This window comes from Mustelus asterias, chromosome 4, assembly GCF_964213995.1.
Source record: "Mustelus asterias chromosome 4, sMusAst1.hap1.1, whole genome shotgun sequence".
Lineage (NCBI taxonomy): Eukaryota > Metazoa > Chordata > Chondrichthyes > Carcharhiniformes > Triakidae > Mustelus > Mustelus asterias.
Window position 1 is genome coordinate 79,761,978 of NC_135804.1, and position 20,483 is coordinate 79,782,460.

At 42.4% G+C, this 20,483-nt stretch overlaps 2 protein-coding genes across 2 annotated transcripts in view; one reads left to right on the plus strand and one right to left on the minus strand.

Moving 5' to 3' along the window:
• Positions 1-4,355, plus strand: part of LOC144492806 (serine/threonine-protein kinase 26-like) — a 50,307-nt gene extending 45,952 nt beyond the window's left edge. Inside the window, exon 10 of the mRNA XM_078211266.1 lies at positions 1,677-4,355. Coding sequence (XP_078067392.1) covers positions 1,677-1,701 — 25 coding nt within the window. The 3' untranslated portion in view covers positions 1,702-4,355. The remainder of the gene's footprint in view (positions 1-1,676) is intronic.
• A 4,030-nt stretch (positions 4,356-8,385) lies between these two features.
• Positions 8,386-20,483, minus strand: part of LOC144493134 (FERM domain-containing protein 7-like) — a 38,884-nt gene continuing 26,786 nt past the window's right edge. Inside the window, exons 7-13 of the mRNA XM_078212035.1 lie at positions 19,866-19,980; positions 15,845-15,992; positions 13,068-13,169; positions 12,813-12,979; positions 11,729-11,797; positions 10,499-10,562; positions 8,386-9,363 (exon numbers count right to left, since the gene is read on the minus strand). Of these exons, the coding sequence (XP_078068161.1) occupies positions 8,386-9,363; positions 10,499-10,562; positions 11,729-11,797; positions 12,813-12,979; positions 13,068-13,169; positions 15,845-15,992; positions 19,866-19,980 (1,643 nt within the window). The remainder of the gene's footprint in view (positions 9,364-10,498; positions 10,563-11,728; positions 11,798-12,812; positions 12,980-13,067; positions 13,170-15,844; positions 15,993-19,865; positions 19,981-20,483) is intronic.

The following is a 20,483-nucleotide window of genomic DNA, read 5'->3' on the forward strand; positions in this document are numbered from 1 at the left end:
AAAAGACAGTGGAAGGGAACAGCTATCCGCAAAGTAAGTGTGAAAGACCACCATCTGTGTGCTACTGTATCATGATATCTGTGGACTTTGAAACCATTCTGGTTAAACAATACCAGCATTGGTCATGTGACTGAATCCAACTGAGGATGATGAATTTTGATCCAGAAAAGACCTGGGCAGTCTGCGGCAAAACACAAAAAAGACAACTGCTGCAGTAAAGGCAGTGTCATTTTTATTTTTTAAGAACTGGGAGGCTGCGAAGCCTGATTCCTAAATTCAAGTCCACCTGTGAAGACATTGGACCTCCTGATATAAAAACCACAAAGTGCCTAACCTCATGACCTGCTGAACACTCACAACTTTGAGGGAATCTTGATATTCAATTCTAGCTACCTGAACTCATCGAAATTATAATTGAACTGTAGAAAAGATTTCCTCCTTCACCTGACCCACAGTGGCTCACAACAAGCCAAATACGTGAAGTGTTAACTATTCTTTTGGTTTGATCCTTGTAAAAGTGCACCATCTTCTTTAATTGTATCTTTCTTGGTGTGCGACTGACCTGGTAATTAGATTTTTGGGGTGATTGTGTGAATAAGTAGTCCTCTTTATTTAACCACAACCATATGTTGCCACTTCTTTAAAATTGAGTTATAGGGGGTTTAGGAACACATATCCACCTTTCCAAAACGACACTGATTGTGGACAGTAAGGGAAGGGAATTGGGGATTTCAGTTTATTTCCCTCCATCATTTGTAACACCTTGGCTTACTAGTCCAGTAGCATAATCACTACACTATACCCCCCGTAAAATGAAGTACTAACTGATAATGAACAGCAAGCATTTATATAATACTTTTAACATCGAATAGTTGAATGCCCAAGCGTCACAGGAACATTACCAGACAAAATTTCATAAAGGGACATTAGCATAAGCAGCCAAAAGCTTGATCAGAGCAGTGGGTTTAAGGTAAGGAGTGACTTAGAAGAGAGCAGTAGAGAAGTGGAGCGGTCTAGGGAGGGAATTGCAAAGCTTAGGGTCCAGGAAGCTTAAGACTTGACCACCTATTAAAATCAGTGATATGGAAGAGGCCAGAATTGGAGAAGCATTAATATCTCAAGAGAGTTGTCGGGAATTTGAAGAGATAGAGAGGGGCAACAAGGCACTTTGTGGTAAAAGCAAATGGCTGGAATCTGAGGCAAAAACAGAAAATGCTGGAAAATCTCAGCAGGTCTGACAGCATCTGTGGAGCGAGAATAGAACCAATATTTTGAGTCTGGATGATCCTTCATCAAAACTCTGTTTTTGAAGGTACTTTGTACCTTTCATATCAGGAGGTCCAATGTTTTTCCCGTTGGGATTGGATTCAGGAATCCGGCTTCACAGCTTCCAAGTTCTTAAAAGGTAAATATGACACTGCCTTCACAGCAGCTTTTGTCTCTTTGGTGTTTTTCTGGAGGAATTAAAAGCAAGGATAAGAATATTAAAATTTCAGGCATTGCCGAACTGGGTGTCAATTTAGGTCATTGACTGCAGGGGTTGTAGGTGAATAGGTCTTGGTTAGGACGTGGAGAATATATTTTTGGATGACCTCAAATTTACAGAGGATTCAGAGAGTTCATTGTTCTTTATAAAATGCCAACTTTCTAATTTTATGATCTCTTGTCTGCATTAGGTTTTCAGCCAGTGAAGCACCCTAAAGCCGCCACCTGCCGACTTGGATTCTTTTATCAGGACCCAAATGTCCAAACATGACACCTCCGAGAATGAAGAAGCGTTTCCTTCTCACCTCCCACATCCCTGTTCTCTCTCAAAAACAGTTCTTAACTCTTTCGTATTTTTAACAATGAGGTTTGTCAATAAAAAAGATGAAGGCCAAGGAAGAAAACTCCCAGTTACTGCAGGAAAGCCTGAAATGATTGATTTTTTTAAAGAAAAAACCTAATAGGGAGAAACCTTGCCTCTACTGTACATTTCAATTATTTAAATAGAAATCTCAAAGCCCAAAGCTGAGTTAAATGCCATTTTTGATGGTGATGTCTGTTTAGGAAAGTGTAAAGCAGTCATCCTAAATCTCTGTTAAACTCCATCGCGATTGGACCCAGCTCAGGGAAATCAGGGTTGTGCAGTTTGGAGCAAGCGAGGGTGATGTCATGTGACTTTACAAAGACATTGCTGATTATTCTAGAACTGGGAGCAGGCTGGGTGCTTTTTCCCCCCAAACTTCTATTTCTCCATATCTGAGTGCAGCTGGTAAATGGCCACCATGGGAAACGGATGTAATGAATTGAATAATAAGGTATGTGTCTACTCCATCTCCTCACCTCGTGGCAAGCCAAGCCTGAGCTTGATTTCAGTTGGAGTGCCCAATCCTGACCCCCATCTCCTTGACTATTGGTGCCGTGTTGTGCCAGTGGCTATTTTGAAACCAGCTATGCCAAGTGCGTCCATCCCCAAAGTCTGATAATCCACCAAGAATCAGGCAGCTCACCTATTCAGGCTTACATTTTCTGGATTGTTGCAAGGTCCTATTTGATTTGAGATTTTGGAAGCATTAATGTTTGTGCTATTGCTCCATTCTGCTTGAATTATTCACAAAGTAATAGGAATTCAAGTATCTACATTTTTCAACTACCCTGAAGGCTCCATGTTAAACAGCCTTCATGGTCCTCAAATACAACATCTTGAACCCCTTAATGCTATGGTTCATTCTCAAAATAACAACCTACTATGCCGTCTGCTCTTGCAACATGTTATTATGCATTGCTAGTTTTTTTTAACATCCTGTTAAAGACCAAGGTAAATTTGTAACAGAAATATAATATTTCAGATATTGTTGTTCAGGTGGAACCTAAATCTCTGCTTCTGGCGCCCACAGAGTGTTGGTCAGCAAAATCCATATGGACTTTGCTGACCAACACTCTTCAGTCCAGTGTCCTGAAACTGCTTCAGAACTACCATGTGTTCTTGCTTCAAGGTCCAAGAGAAAGTAACAGATCCATTCTTCAAAAAAAGAACATTATCGCTTCTTTGCAAACACGCTAAAACGCGCTGACCTTTCACTTCATTTCTCTCATACCATGGGTCATACTTCCTTGGACCTTTTTGCCTTGTGTCTCTACTAGAGTAACCCATTTGAAGAATGGACGCGTCCTTTGTTGCAAAGCAACAGTCCTCCCTATGCCCTCCCATACAGATAGATTTAAGGCTCGACTGGTAGAAAACCTTCAAGAAGCCCCCAGCTGTGTTGTCAGTTCATTCTGTAGCTCGATTTGGCATTCCCTGCTTTGAAAGGGGCTGACCTGGACTGAGTACCCTTAATGACGCAAGAGAGTTGTTGAAAGTGGTCGTATGAAAAGGCGCAGTCCAGATCGAAGCTTTGTGTAGACTCACAGTATTTACTTGGTATACACCCCAATGCATGAGAAGCAGAAGAGGCCAGTGGAGAGACAGAATCAGCATTCTCCTCCCATCACCAGCTTTTTTCTGGTATGGGTAGTGAAGGAGGAAAGGGGAGAGGGTAATTGCTGAACCTACAGCAGAAGTTAAGTAAGGAAGGAGTTGCTTAAATGAAATTCTACATTCTTCTCCTGTGGTCTTGCCAGCTATGGCAGTTGAGCCACTGTGTATAGCCATCTTCCTGCACATCAGGACAATTGCTGTCCCTCTTTGAGAGGAACCTACCTGTTCTTTGATAGAATTGCGATGGAAGCTTGTGGAAAATGTCTCTGTTGTTCATTAGTAACAAGATGACTGTGTGCAGCTTTCTTTCATAGTGTCTTTTATCTGAACATGGAATGGCACCAGGGTGAAAGGTCAGATGCCAACCAAACACAGTTGTACAGTTGTCCGTGAACTCTAAAAAGTGTTGGAATTATGGATCTCAGTGCTTTTAGATACAAAAGATCTTTGACAGTTGGCCAATTCCCACCCCCCTTAAAATTGAATTCAAGTCTCAAGCGCCAATACCTTGAGGATGGGATGGCTCGGGAGGGGTGGAGTGGCAGGGATTCCTGCTTGACACATCCCCAAACATTGGAAAATCAAAAGTGCTCTTCATTCTCACCCACTTGCCGCCCCCCACTCCCACCAACCACCACCCTGTCTCCAACCAGCCCTCCAATTTCTCTGAATTCCCAGCAGCTGGCAAGAGAGCTGTCCCCATTCAGGCAAAAATAAACAGAACAAATGTATAAAACTGTGCTGAGGATGACTGGTTCTGTTCGGTTCCAAGCTCTCAGTGAGTGCAGCAGTGGGACATCCTGGAATAAGTTGGGAGGCTCTGCACTCCTCAGTTGCAGAGCTCGCCACGGTACCCAGGAATGGACAGACCTCCGCACCCAGCCCGAGAGAGGGAGAGAGAGACAGAGAATTGCGTGTGTATATATTTTGTTACCAATCATCCCAGGGTATTTACACTTCCCTTCTGACTCTTTGGTTCTGTTCAGTGTGCGGGGCACAATGTAAAGATATACCATTGTATCTTTCATCTTTTTTTTACCTGTTCTGTACATTTCACCTTTGCGCAGTTTCTTTTTGGGATACATATCAATATATATATATATAGATCGCTTAGATTTTTTTGCCAAATATTTCAACAATTGATTGGTTTGTGCATGGTGATTAGGCAACATATCAATGGCAGAATCAAATTTAGTTGCCACTAGTGTTCATCATTTCACACAGTGTTCTTGGCGCCCTGCATATATCACAAAATTGCCAAGTATTAAACCTCCGCTGGCTCCAGTTGCAGTAATATATTTACCCAGCCAAACCAAGCAACTTTTCATCCTGAGTGCAACAAAATCAGGCCAATTTTTTTCTAGGTTTAAAAGAAATGATCCTTTTTGTTTTGGAGGTAATTTTGAAACAGCCACAATTCATGTCTTGATTTAAAGCAATATTTTTGTAAGTGTGTGTACAAAAAGTGGTAGCGGTGTAAATATAGAAATATGTAAGGAGGGGTGAGCAAGCTATGTTAGCAAGATCTGTGACCATTGGTAGTCTTGTAAATCTTTTTTGTAGATAACATTTTGTTATTCTTAGTCATGGGTTTTGAATGGTTTTATGAATAAATATTTAAATCATCCTCATCCTGTCTTTTGAGTATTTGTTGAAGATTAGGGGATTGTTTAGAGGGTTTGCGCGGAGCATCCTAGGAACTGAGTAGACATTCAGACTCTCGAAGCTGTTCTGCCATTTTGGTCTATTGTGTCTGCACCAGCTCTGCAAACGAGCAGAGGCTGGTGCAGACATAATGCAGAGGGCTGGTGCAGAGGGCTTAGTGCCATCCCCTTGCCTTTTTCCCCGTACCCCTGCACATTGTTTCTATTCAAGTAATCATCTAATGTCCTTTTGAATGCCTTGATTGAACCTGTCTCCACGACACTTCGAGGCAGTGCATTTCTGGGTGTGTGGAAATGAAAATTGCACAAATGAAAATTCTCTGCTCTGTCGCTATATTCCTCTTTATAGAGTTTTACAGCACAGAAAGAGGCCCTTTGGCCCATTGTATCTGCACCTGCCATTAAGCACCTATCCATTCTAACCCCATTTTCCAGTACTTGGTCTGTCGCCTTGCATGCTATGGCGTTTCAAGTGCTCATCTAAATACTACTTGAATGTTGTGAGGGCTAATGCATCCACCACCCTTTCAGGCAGTAAGTTCCAGATTCCCACCATTCTCTGGGTGAAAACATTTTTCCTCAAATCGTCTGAATCTCCTGCCCTTAACCTAAATCTATTTCCCTGGGTTATTGACCCCTCTACTAAGGGGAAAAGTTTCTTCCTATCTATGCCTCTCATAATCTTGTACACCTCATTCAGGTCCTCCCTTAGCCTTCTCTGCTCTAATGAAAACAACCCCGGCCTAACCAACCTCTCTTCATAGCTAAAATGCTCTGGCCCAGGCAGCATTCTGGTGAATCTCCTCTGCACCCTCTCCACTGCAATCACATCCTTCCTATAATGTGGCGACCAGAACTGCACACAGTACTCTAGCTGCGGCCTAACAAGCGTTTTATACAGCTCCATCATAACCTCCCTGTTCTTGCATTCTATGCGTCGGCTGATAAAGGCAAATATCCATATGCTTATTGTGATGAGGCATTTCTTCAAAACCTTAGGTGCACAGTTGCAAGTTTTCAATAACTTTTTAGCTTGGTTATAGCTGTAGCATTTCTGAACCAGAAGGTTGTGGGTTCAAATACCACTCAACAGACTTGAGTGTATAATCTAGGTTGGTACTCCAGTGCTATACTGAGAGAGTGCCGCACAGTCAGAAGTGCGGTCTTTTGGTTGAGAGGTTAATCTGAGGTCACATCTGCCCTCCGTGGAACTTTATTGAAGAAAAGTGGGGGAATTCTCCCCAGTGTCCCAGCCAATATCCCTCAAAAAATGCCAAAGATAAAATCCTTTGATCATTATCAGTTTGGTGCTAGCATGCTGTGCACAGATTGACAGTAAAACACTTGGAGACATCCTGAGGCCGAACAATTTTTTAATTGAAATGTTATGCCCCAAATTTTATTAACATTTAGATGGAAATCTCTATGGCAACTAAAAGATATTGGTGAACCAGTTGGGTTTTGTACGATAATCCAACAGCTTTCATGATCACTTTTATTAAACTCGGTTGAACTCTCATTCTTGGTGACATGGTGCGAGCCTAAGCTTGTACTCCATGGATTACTGATACAGAATTTCAACGATGTAACATCTGAAGATAGGAAAAGTAACAGTTCCAAATAATCACAAGGAGATATTCAAAGCAGCTACTTGGCTAATAAGTGAAAGCTATACCTTAAAGAGTCTACAATATTGTTTACAAGAAGAAACCTCAAGACAATTTAATGACAATTAAACGCTGCTGAAGCTCTCTCCTGCACGTCATAGAATCCTTACAGTGCAGAGGAGGCTATTCAGCCCATCGAGTCTGCACTGACTCTGACAGCATTGTAAGAAGGCCCACCGCTCGCCCTATTGCCATAGCCCCATACATGTACCCTGTTAATACCCCTAAACTACACACCTTGGGACAATAAGGGACAATTTATCATGGCCAATCCACCTAACCTGCTCATCTTTGGACTGCGAGGAGGAAAGCGAAGCACCCAGAGGAAACTCACGCAGGCACAGGGAGAATGTGCAAACTCCACACAGTCATCCAGTCACCCAAGGTTGGAATTGAACCTGGGTCCTTGGCACTGTGAGGCAGCATTGCTAACCACTATGCCACTGGCTGCCCTTTACTTCAAGCAAAGCTGTGTAATATTAAAATAAATAAACTAGTTGATGTTGCTCTGACATGTTGTTCAGACAGGGTTACTGAATGTTTAAATCAACCTATTAATGGATTCCATGAAGCACATTTACTGATCTGTTCCCTCCATTTTTCTTTAATCTGACTCTATCCTTTTCTATTTGGGATTGACTAGATTGCTCAACAGAGAAGTGGCATGAATTTGATGGGTTGAATGACCACCTCCTATACCACAATGATTCTTAAAACGTTTAAGCCAATTCTTGGGGAAATAGTAGTGAACATATATAAAACACATCATTGCAATGCTCTCTTATGTATAGTGTTACAGCCTCGTACAGCTGGACTGTTGTCGTTATACTGCAGTGTTCACATTGATTCAGTCATTTGTTGATTATTACAAACGTTTAGCTCGGAACACAGTTTGTACATCATAGCAAGAAATGTGACACTCCCTTCTTGAAGGGATCTTACAATGTTTCAGGTTTTCACTGGCAGTAGTGTAACTGTGGTCCAGGGATGCAGCATTTCGATGGAATCCATTGACGACTTAGGTGAGCCAAGCATGAAGCTCTACATCCATATATCACTAACCTATACTAAGGCAGTCCTGGCAGTATAACTGACGTCTGCCTTACAGCATATTTTGAAACTTCTTCCTATATGATAATCGTAGTCTTTAACATTTCTCTATAACCTGTTTTGTGACCGCACAAAAGAGCGATTGAATGTGATTTAAATGTAAATGGCATGAATGGTGTTACACTGGTTACCATAACAACAGAAAGTGCTACCCATGGCAGATCAGCAATGAGTGTTGGGCAGGGGTTAATTAACTCAGTCACGTCTGATACCAAAACTGTTGATGGAGGAATCCATCATTGAAAAGCAGATGAGCTAATTCTTTAAATAACCAATTTTCTCCACAACCCCTGTATAGGGCAGAGTAATGACAGAAGACCATGGACAGTCCAATGCACAACCTCGGGGTTCACGTGGCACCTTATGGAGAGGATTAGGGGAGTTTGTCTGAACTCCCAACAATAGTCAATCTGTGGTGATGGTGATGATGGCAATGGTTGGTCTTGGACATGGAAACTGTGAACCTTGGATAAATCTCGGACTAAATGAAGTCGGTATATATCGTCAAATGATGCATCCCTTCAGCAGAGTTCCGATCAAGTGAAGCACCTTCTCCTGACTGGGGGCTGGCTGAGGAAAACCGGCCTCCCTTCAGTTGTGAAGATCGAAGAGCTTTGCCAAATAGTCGAGGATGAAAGTAGGGGCTAATTATTTCAGAGTCTGAGTCACTGGACTCTGTACCACTGCTGATGTATCTTTCTGTCGTCTGAAGGGCCTCCTTGCGCTGTAGCATCATATGTGCTGGATGCAAAGGCCTTAGCTTATTGGGATTCTGTCTCCAACCCAGGGGCAGGTAATTGGTCATGGGCCGTAACTCTGGCACATTTAGTAGGCCAAGTGTCTTCATATCTGACTGGCTGTGTGATCTTCTAGAAGGCTGCAGGCTGTCATCTTGCTGACTCTCCTCCTCCTTCACTGCATTCAGAGTGTTGCCATAGCTACCCCTTATCACAGTCTGTTGGTAAAGCCCATGATTGGCAAAAAAGCTGCGAGCAGGCAGGCTTACTGGACGAGCCATGCCTGAAGGCCGAACTATTTCCTCATCCATTGGAGTGCATCTTGGCACCTGATGAGTTTGACCAATGTCCAAATTTGGGAAATTATTGCTGAAACGTTGGCTCCCAATTGTGAATTCAGGTGAGTTCCTGCACGTTAACTCTTCTGTATCAGTATCCTTCCTGGGCCTGTTATTTTGAAAAGATTGTTTGCATTTTTGCAGTTGGACTGAATCCTTCTTGGTCTCAGTACCACTGTCACTGACAAAGGGAGTGGAGACATCACTGCTGGAGAAGGGTTCGAATGCTGGGGCAGCCTCAGGTTTGGAGCGCTCCAATTCAGTGGTAAAGACAATCTCCACTGCTGACTCCTTCCTCCCCCACTCTGCTGGTCTCTGCCGCACCTTAACCCGGGTGCCTCCTGATTGCTCAGTGTTCCCGAGATCATGTGGCTGCCCTTTGACCTGAAATAGAGAGAAGACACAGTTTAATTCCTCAGATTTTCAATGAAACAGGATGATTAGAGACACATGCTCTGGTTGGGTAAATATTGACTTCAGTGTGTTGGTGTAAATGGTAAACAGTGAGTTAGCAGCCTGTTTAATGGGAATTACAAATGGGGTGTGATGTAAAGTGGGCTGCTGGCTCACTATCAGCCATTTTACAATACCACACAATGTCACGATCTAGCCTGATAACCACAACTGCTCCAAGAAGTAGACAGCACCTTAATAATTAAGTTATTAGATTTCGAGATTACATAGGGTTGTGGCACTGTCCATATTTGCACCTAGAGACATCTGTAACTGGGTATGAACCAATTACATTGTTTACGTGTTGGGACAGTTTTGGCCAGAAGTGAGGTATACTCGTAACTATAATATGCACAAATCTTCTTGATATTAAACACCCATCTGTCAAACCTTTGGCCGAATGAAGCTCTGCCAACAAAACTAGTTACGCCTCCAACTCATTAACACAAGCATCCTCCAAATGCACTTTCTCACGGACTTCTCAACACGCCACCTGATTTCTGGAAAGCTGGAAAGAAGAGGAACTCGTATTTCTGGTCTCTAATTTGAATTTTTTATTTTGATTTGAAAGAAAGCTCCCTTCTGTATTTTCTGTTTCTGACACTATTTTATAGTTCAGCCTGCAAAATGGAAAAGCTTCGTCAAATTGCAGCTTCTTAGGTAACCCTATGCCAGCACAGACTTAAAGAGGGAGTATTTGCCTGGGTTTTCTGTTCCCCTGCTTATGTTGTCTTATGCTCACTTTGCAAGATTGGGTGTGTTCTGATGAGAATGAGAGGTTCTTGAGTGTCACTTGACTTTGGAAAAATGATGGCAACATTGTGTGTATTTTTGGGTCTAATTATTGAACTGTGCCTGGGAGAAATCTCCGGATCATTTTTAGGGTTTTCACCAATCTTGTGCTGAAGTTACAGTGTATGTTTGGGAGACTTATCCATCCCACCCAAGCAGAAACTCAACTCCTGAGTATCTTGTCTAATCTTTGTGTCATAATTTTTGAAGCAGTCCTTATGAATGCAATGGATAACTGAGAACACAATCATTTTGGAACGTCTCCTTCACTAACCCTTCTCCCCAGTTCAAGGTCCGTAGCTGATGAATCTTCCTCAGATTGTACGTTGCACCACCTCCTGAAAAGCATCAAAGAAAGAACAATTCGTCATCATAAAGGGACAGCACTTGTTTGAATGTCACTCCCCTTTTCAAAATAGTACAACGTCCACCTGAGCAGACAGACAGGGCTTCTGTTTACTATCTGATCTGAAAGATGCACCTATGACAGTGCAGCACTCCCTCAGTACTACACGGTGTCAGCCTGTGCTCAAGTTTTGGAATAGTGCTTGAACTCAAAGCTGTCTGACTCAGAGGTGAGAAATTGAAGTAAGTAGCTAACTCAATAATGAAAGACATGAGGTGGAGATGCCAGCGTTGGACTGGGGTGGGCACAGTAAGAAGTCTCAGAACACCAGGTTAAATGTCAACAGGTTTATTTAGAATCACGAGCTTTCGGAGTGTTGCTCCTTCATCAGGTGAGTGCTGATGAAGGAGCAGCGCTCCGGAAGCTCGTGATTCTAAATAAACCTGTTGGACTTTAATTTGGTGTTGTGAGACTTCTAACAATGAAAGTCATCCAGATTTTAAATTTGGTTCTGTTCTCTCTCCACAGATGCTATCCGACCTGCTGAGATTTTCCAGCATTTTCTGTTTTTGTTTCAGATTCCAGCATCCAGTAATTTGCATTTATCTAAGTGGCTAACTGATCTGTTTTTGGTTAAGGGATGAATGTTGGTCACGGTGCTTGTAACAAGATCTTCTACCATCTTCTGAGCCAGTAAGCATGCCTTACTTGAGTGAGCTTGCTTCTGAACTCCTCAGTCCTGCACTGTCAGTTTAGATCAGGAGCTTTATTCCTGAACTTCTGACTCAGGGCGAACTGACAATTCTAATGGATCGAGCAGCTAAGTGCGTAAAAGATTCAAGTAGATAACCAAGTGTTAACTGAAGAGAAACGGGTGCCAGTAAGAGAGTGATGAGAAGTGGAACTCTCCATCACATGGAGCAGTGGAACCAGTTGAATGGTATGGATGACTTTAAGAAGCTAGCAAGGTACATGAGGGAGAAAGGAATAGAAGGATATACTGATGGTGTTAGATGAATTAAGGTTCATGTGGAGTATTGACCTGTTGAACTGAATGACTGGTTTCTGTGGTCCTGACTCAAAGTCATTTTATGTAAGAAAGAAAATGGAATTGTAAATGATCTTGACTTTTGCGATTGACTGTCTTGTGAATATTACCTTTCAAACGGCACCTTCTTGAAATCTCCTTTGCTCATATATTCGACCAGTTGTTTCTGAGTTCTTCCACTGAAACCAGAGGTAAAAATTAAAGAAAGATCTTGCATTTATAAATCACCTTTGATCACCTAAAGGTGTTTCAAAACCCCTTTCAGTACTTTTGCTGTCATACAGCAAATATAGCAGTAGATGTGTACGCAGCAAGATCCCACAAAAATATGATAATAAATAATCTATTTCAGTGAGGTCGCTTGAGGGGAAAATATTGGCCAAGGTGCTGGAGGGAGTTCCTCTGCTCTTCTTCAAAAGTGTGCCATGGGATCTTTTATGTTCATCTTGAGAGGGCAGACAAGGCTTTGGGTTGGCGTTTCATCTGAAAGACATCATCTCCAATAGTGCAACAATCCCACAGTACTGCACCGGAGCGTCAGCCTGAAATACGTTCAATAGCTGAGTTGTTCTGCTTTTGATTATGTGAGTGTTCTTACTATTGACGCTCACTCTGCTTGAATGGTTACGCTGGGGTCTGGACTCAGAGCAAAGTGAATAAACTGTAGAAAGAGCTGGAACACAGTAAGGAGTCTAACAACACCAGGTTAAAGTCCAACAGGTTCATTTGGTAGCAAACGCCACTGGCTTTCGGAGCGCTGCTCCTTCATCAGATGGAGTGGAAATCTACTCAGTGGTGTTTGCTACCAAATAAACCTGTTGCACTTTAACCTGGTGTTGTTAGACTCCTTGCTGTGTTTACCCCAGTCCAACGCCGGCGTTTCCACATAAAGAGCTGGAAGCCAGAGATGAAGTATGGAGTGGACATTGTGAATAAAACCAGTTACACACATATAAACTAGTCTCACCTCTGCATAGATTCCAGTTATGAAATATACAACATTGCACCCAATTCTCGGGAGTGGGGCTTGAATCAACTACCTTCTTACTTGGGGGCAAGACTACCACTTGTTGAAATGTGTCTGACACTGTAAAATGTTACGTATTCCTGAATAGTTGAATTTTGTCCTAATAATTAAAATGATATTTTAGCAAAATGCAGAGCAATGTCCCAAGCAAGAATTCTCCACAATACCTGTACCGGAAGCAAGATCCTTTACTATAAAGGATGGGCTTAGGTTTCGATCTGGGTTCCTCAGGGAGCCTAAAGAAGGCATGATACTCCACACAAGTCTTCCAAAAGTGTTTGCATGTATTGCGGCTTGCCATCAGGAACTCCAAGGAATCCTTGCACGAGGTGGTCTGTCATATTTGGAGACAGGACATATTATTGGACAAAGAATCACTTGATGCACATTAATCTTGTATATTGATGGAAGTAGAAGAAAACTCTTACAAAGATGTTGGAATGGAGCTTGATAAAGAAATGCCTCTTCTTAAAACTCAACTTGCGTATTTTGGCCCAGTTGAATGTATTGATCTTCGTTTTGCCCTACGAGAATAATAGTTTGATATCAATCCTGTCACATCAATGACAACTTGCATTTGTAAGATGCCTTTAAGGTAGTAAGACCTTCTGGGGTGCTTAAGAGGAGAGTCATCAGAATAATTATATAAATGTGAACAAATGCTTGGTCTAAGATTTTAAGCAATCTTAAAATGATATAAAGTTTTACAGAAGGAAAGGTTTCTAGCAGCTAAGGTCTAAACAGCTGGAAACACAACCCACCAATGGCAGGATGAACAAAATGGGGCTGGAATAGAAGCATTCTCCGTGGGTAGGAAGACTCAAATATGAAGTTAGCAATTCTACTGGTCACAGTAACTGAAGAAGTCAAAAAGGTTTTTTCCCCCCCTTTATTCTTTCAGGGGATGTGGGCATCACTGGCAAGACCAGCATTTGTTACCCAGCTCTAATTACCTTTAAACTGCGTAGTTTGCACTGTCTGGAGTCACATGTAGGCCAGACCAGGTAAAAGTAAAGTTTAAAGTTTATTTATTAGTCACAAGTAGGCTTACATTCACACTGTAATGAAGTTACTGTGAAAATCCCGTAGTCGCCACACTCTGGCGCCTGCTCGGGTACACTGAGGGAGAATTTAGCATGGCCAATTCATCCAACCGAAAATATGACAGAATAAGCGGCATGGTCTGGTGACACAGTGGGTAGCACTGCTGCCTCACAGCACCAGGGACCCGGGTTCAATTCCAGCCTGGGGTGACTGTCTTTGCGGAGTTTGCACATTCTCCCTGTGTCTGCGTGGGTTTCCTCCGGTTTCCTCCCACAGTCCAAAGATGTGTGGGTTAGGTGGATTGACCATGCCAAAATGTCCCTTAATGTGCAGGTTAAGGGGATTAGTGGGGTAAATATGTGGGATTATGGGGATAGGGCCTGGATAAGATGCTCTGTCGGAGAGTTGGTGCACACTTGATGGGCCGAATGGCCTCCTTCTGCACTCTAGGCATTCAATGAGTAGTGAACTGGATGAGGCTTTATTGTTATGGTTATCATTAATAAGATGAGTTTTGGATTCCAGATTTATTAATTGAATTCCACTGTGTAATGGCAGAGATGGTGGCATAGTGGTAATGTCATAGAATCTTAGAATCCTACAGTGCAGAAGGCCATTCAGCCCATCAAGTCTGCACCGACCACAATCCCACCCAGACCCTATCCCCATAAGCCCATGCATTTACCCTAGCTGGCCCTCCTGAGACTAAGGGGCAATTTAGCATGGCCAATCCACCTAAACCACACATTGTTGGACTGTGGGAGGAAACCGGAGCACCCAGAGGAAACCCACACCGACATGGGGAGAATGTGCAAACTTCACACAGACAGTGGACAAGCCTGGATTTGAACCCAGGACCTTGGCGCTGAGTCAGCAGTGTCACTGTGCCACCCTAATGTCATTGGACTAGTAATCCAGAGACTGAGACTGAGATTCGTGCTCTGAGGACAAGGGTTCAAATCCCAGCATGGCAGCTGATGGAATTTGAATTCAATGAATAAATCTGGAATATAAAGCTAGCCTCAGTAATGATGACCATTATAACTGTTCCTAGATTTTAAATTTGTACAGTGACAAGTCCATTAGAGTTAGACTGAGTAGAAACTCTGGGGAGTATCATCATCTTCATCTACAGAGTCAACTCAGGTGAATTAATTCACATGACAGATTTTCCAAAACTTTTTCATTCTATTTCAGTGAATCTTCATTTTTAACATAAAGAATAACTTTTGAATAATAATTTGTGTTGAATAGTTATTCCTTCCATTCTACTTATATTTAACCAATTTAATCATTTCAGCTACGCCTCCCATGCCACCCCTCCCATGCCATTCCAAGCCTCCCATGCCATTCCAACCCTCCCATGCCAATACCATCCTACCCTTGGTATCCCCATCTCTCCCAGAACTTGCAACCCATCCATCAGAAAACAATTTTCCTATCTGGGGTAACTTGGTGGTTGGGCTGTACTTACCTTCCACTGATTTTGTTCTTCACCAACCCCTCCCCCATACCCACTACCTCTAACTATTGGTGGCCGCGCCTGCATCATGTGCTCCAGTTCTCCATGTATACACTTGCCTCAGCATGTGCCAGGCTCCAGCCTCTGAATAAACCCACCAACAGACAGGTCCCTTCAACTGACCAAGCAAAACAACCTGGCAAGACAAAAACAGAGTCTGACTATTAAGATTGTTGTTATAATTCTGCAACAAATGCAGCTTTTTCTAAAATCTTTCATGGGCCAGGTTCTTTCATGGATAGCGCCAGCATTCGATGCCCATTCCTAATTGTGCTTGAGCTGAATGGCTTGCTAGGCTATTTCAGAGAGCAGTTAAGAGTCAACCACAATGCAGTCAATCACATGTATGCCAGACCAGGTAAGGACAGCAGGTTTCCTTTCCTAAAGGACATTAGTGAACCAGATGGGTTTTTATGATAATCAAGTCATGGTCATCATTAGACTTTTAATTCCAAATTTTTATTGAATCCGAATTTCACCATCTGCCATGGTGGGATTCAAACCCGGGTCACCAAGGCATTACCCTGGATTGCTAGTCCAGTGACAATACCATTACACCACTGCTACATGTGATGCAGCCTGTGATGTGATACGTTTTCACAACAGTTGCACCAGTCACAAGTTTTAACCCACCTGGAAAACCAATATGCCCATGTGTAAAACAGCCAGATTGATTTGCGTTCCTTCTCCATCATTAGCTGGATGAAGTTTGATGCCATACATCTCCAACTTGCGAGCTGTGTCCAGGAGGCGAGTTTCAGATTGAGCCGACGTCAGCCCACTGAGCAAAAGTCAAAGATTTATTCGTGAACTATGAGCAAAGAATCTCATTAAAACCTACAAGAATCCTTTCTTGATGGGCAAACATGGGGTTCATAACAAATAGGATATTAAGCTCAAATTTGAAAGTTGTTACCATTTCACATTTACACTGAAGTAGGCAATTTTCCAAAAGCCATATTGGCACCATTCATAACGTGCCTACAATGCAAAGGGGAACACCCGGATGGATATTCGTTCAAACCCCCTCTGCACAGCTGAGAGACCTTTAAATTTCAAAGCCAACGAAAGATCCTTATTCTGCCCAGCAACAGCGCGAAGCTGCATTTTAAACCGGCCTTTGGCCAAGGAAGATCGGGATATCTGCGAGTCAAGACCGAGAGTGGGCTATATGGCATAACCAGACTATCAATAAAATATTACAGGAATAAAATGGCCAAGGCAGGCAAAGAAACTTAACAAACTAGGGTAAAAGGAATAAAAGATTAGATTAAATCTCCCTACACACAGCAGGGCAAAATGACATTAACACCTAATCTCGCAAGCAGGGAACACAGACACAAAACAATGAGGTCAATTCAGATAAGGAGACACATAGAGGGGATAATGGGAAACACATTAAAACACCGGGGCAAGAACAGGTAGTCCCATTAACACAAACACACACCATACAAATTGACAAGCCTCCCAGAGAACTTTCTGACCCGACAGACCACTTTATACATATCGTAAAAATGCATAATCAAATGTTCCCGGTCGAATTTGGATCCCTATAAAGATCCAGAGCTGATGTGAAAGGATTGAGATCAACATGGCCAAGCCACTGTTTCGGAGCTGGTTACGTTGGTTCTCCCTGGGTTCCCAGTAATTGTACAATAAAGAAAAACGCTTTGAACTTTGCCTTGCGACTCGACCTCCTTGAATGCACTGGTACAAGGGATTTTTCCCTACAACAACACTTTCAGAGTAAGTCCATTCTGTGTGTTTGTAGTGTAGTGACATTCAAGATGCATCCATTTGAATGAAGCAGGGAGAATTTTTATGAGTTCATTCTCAGATGTAGCTGTGATTAGCAAGGCCAAAATTTATTACCCATTTGTAGTTGCCCTCGAGAAGTTGAGGCTGGACCTTCTTCCTGAACCATTGTATCTGTATGGAGGTGACACCCAGCTGTTGTTTCGCTCTCGAGATGTGAACATTACTGGCAAAACGCCAGAATTATTGCCCATCCCAAATCACCCTTGAGAAGGCAGTGGTGATGAGCCACCTTCTTGAATGGCTGCAGTCCATCTGCTGTAGATGCATTCACAATGCTGTTTGGAAAGGAGTTCTAGAATTTAACCCCGTTATGCTGAAGGAATAGCAATATAGTTCTGAGTCAGGATGGTGTGTGATTTGGAGAGAGAAACTTGCTGGTTGTAGTGTTGCCATGCACCTGCTACTTTTGTTCCTCGACATGGTGGAGGTCACAGATTGTGGGAGATGCTGTCAAAGAGGTTTGGTGAGTTGCTGTGGTGCATTTTGCATGTGTTATGTACACTGCTGTTACTGTGTATTGGTGATGGAGGGAGTGAATTTTTAAAAAAGCTAAAAAAACTTGCATTAATATAGCACTTTTCTGGATGTCTCAAAGCACTTTACAGCCAATGATGTACTTCTGACAGTAGTCACTGTTGTAATGTAGGAAACATGGAAGCTGATTAACACACAAACGGCCATGTGATAAATACCAGGTAACCTGCTTTATGTGATGTTGATTGAGAGCTAAATATTGGCCAGGCTATTGGGGAGAACACCCCTCTTCTCTTTCCAAATGGTGTCGAAGAATTTTTTACCTCTACCCAAAGAGGCTGATGGGACCTTGGTTTAAAGTCTCAAATGAAAGATGCCACACTCTGTCAAATGCAGCCTTGATGTCAAGGGCTCACCTCACCTCCAGAGTTCAGCTCTTTTGTCCATGTTTGGACCAAGGCTGTAATGAAGTCAGGAGCTGACTGACCCTGGCAGAACCCAAACAGAGCATCAGTAGGTAGACAATTGCTGAGTAAGTGCCGCTTGAAGCATTGTCAGTGACACCTTTCATCAGTTTGTTTATGATTGAGAGTAGAAACAGTAATCGGCCGCATTGAATTTGTCCTGCTTTTTACAGACAGGCATACCTGGACAATTTTCCATAATGATGGGTAGATGCCAGTGTTGTAGCTATAGTGGAAAAGCTTGGCTAGGGGTGCAGCAAGTCCTAGAGCACAAGTACTGTTCCCAGGATATTGTCAGGGTCCATTGCCTTTACAGTATCCAGTGCCTTCAGCCGTTCTATTATATTGGGGGAATGAATTGACTGACATCTATGATGCTGGCAACCTCACAAAGAGGTCAAAATGAATCATTCACTTGGCACTTCTGGCTGAAGATGGTTGCAATTATGAGCAAGCAACCCCATTTCTGAACTTATGATAGGAGAAAGGTTATTGATGAAGCTGAAGATGGTTGGGCATAGCACATTACCTTGAGGAACTCCTGCATCAGTGTCATGAGACTGTGATGATTGACTGACAACCACCACAACCATCTTCCTTTGTGTTAGCCTGAAATAGTTCATGTATATTTCACTCAAGATTCTGCCTTCGCTGGTAGTTGTCGTTACCAGCAGTGAGGGGGGGGATGTCCAAGGTTGCCCTATAGGGCAACATTGGTTGGACCTCTTGATTTTTTCATAACCCACTTTCTACAACTTGTCGGAAAGCAAATAACAAAGACATATGAACTAATCTCTGCATTCTTTCTAACCAAATATAAATCAGCAAAGAGCATTAGAAACAGAAGCATGGTTAGGCCATACAATCCCTTGAAGTCACTCTGCTGGTCAATAAGATCACAATTAAACTTTTACATCAACTCCAACTTCTGTCCTATCCCATATTCCTTGATTACCTTAGTGTTCAAAAATCAATTGATCTGAGTCTTGATCAACTCAATGACTGAACATACACAGCTCTCTAAGGTAGAAAAGATACTGCGTAAAAAAATTTCTCCCTGTGTTAGTCATAAATGCATATAAGTAAATAATTAAAGACAACCTTGTCCGATTGTTTAGTGACCTTTGAATGATCAATGACTTTGCCAGGCATTCTTTATGCATCATCAAATTGAATATATCAAATCTCTCCGAATCATCTGAGGTGAATTCATTTGAGGTTTCAATGTAGAGAAACACAATATTGAATTTGCACACAACAATGCTCCACAAATAGCAATCTGATGCGTGATGTGTTAATCTATTTTTCTCTTGATGTTAGTTGAATCATAGAATTCCTACAGTGCAGAAGGAGGCATTAGGCCCATTGAGACTGCATGGACTATCTGACAGATGTCGGAGCACCCGGAGGAAACCCAAGCAGACGTGGGGAGAATATGCAAATGCAATACAGACAGTCACCCAATCATACCCGGGTCTCTGGTGCAGTGAGGCAGCAGTGCTAACCACTGTGCCACCACGCCACCCTTGCCAGAACACAGAGAACAAAATAGTTCCTTTGGATCTTTGATACCCACCTGAAAGAGAAGGTTTAAGGTCTCATCCAAAAGACCACATCTCTGACAATGCAGCTCTCCCTGCAGTACCATACTGGAGTCTCCATCCCGATTAAATGCTCAAGCCTTTGCACTAGGACTCACTTGGTAGGATGATCTTTTGGAGAGTCAGTGTAGCCTTGATGGGCTAAATGTTTTCCTTCTGCACTGTCAGGATTCTACGGTACTTTATGGGACACTCTAAGTTTACTCTAAGCAAGTGTACTGCCAATTGAATCAAAGATCTAAAATATCTCTTCATGTTGAGTTCTGTGAAGCTTTACTGATTTTATTTTATACTTACGCAAGTTTCTGGTGAAAATTCATTATTTTGTGAATCAAATGTTCCTGGTTTGGAATATATATCTTAGATTGTAAATGTGTTCGGTTCAGTTCTTCATTAAAATCACCAACTTCAGCTTCAAGATAGGAAGACAAATACACAAAGAGAGGAAAGGTAAAGAACGATGTGTGCAACAAACCAGAGTAAGAAATAAATGAGCAAGATACAGTGGAGGAAGTTTAATTTGGGGTGAAAGTCTATGACAGGATATATGGACAGTCTGCTCATTATATACATGGTCTGACTGTGAATGGTGTGCATTGAGCAGATAATTCCATATTGTCCAGGAGGCACCCTACCCAAGTTAATCTCTCGAATGAGTCGGAACCATTAACATTAGAATTTGTTTTGCTTTTTCACCTCGATATATGACCAGCAGGGGCAAGGTCAGTGTTTGTTGCCCATCACTAATTGCCTTTGTGAAGGTGGTAGTGAGCCACATGGTCATGTGGTATAGGCATTTGGAAATGACAGATGTTGGTCCGAGCTGGAATTGCATTTTAATGTATACCATATCAGTTCAGATTTCCCATGTTCACTGGTGTTTGCTTCTCAGAGATTGGGGGAGGATCACAGCAA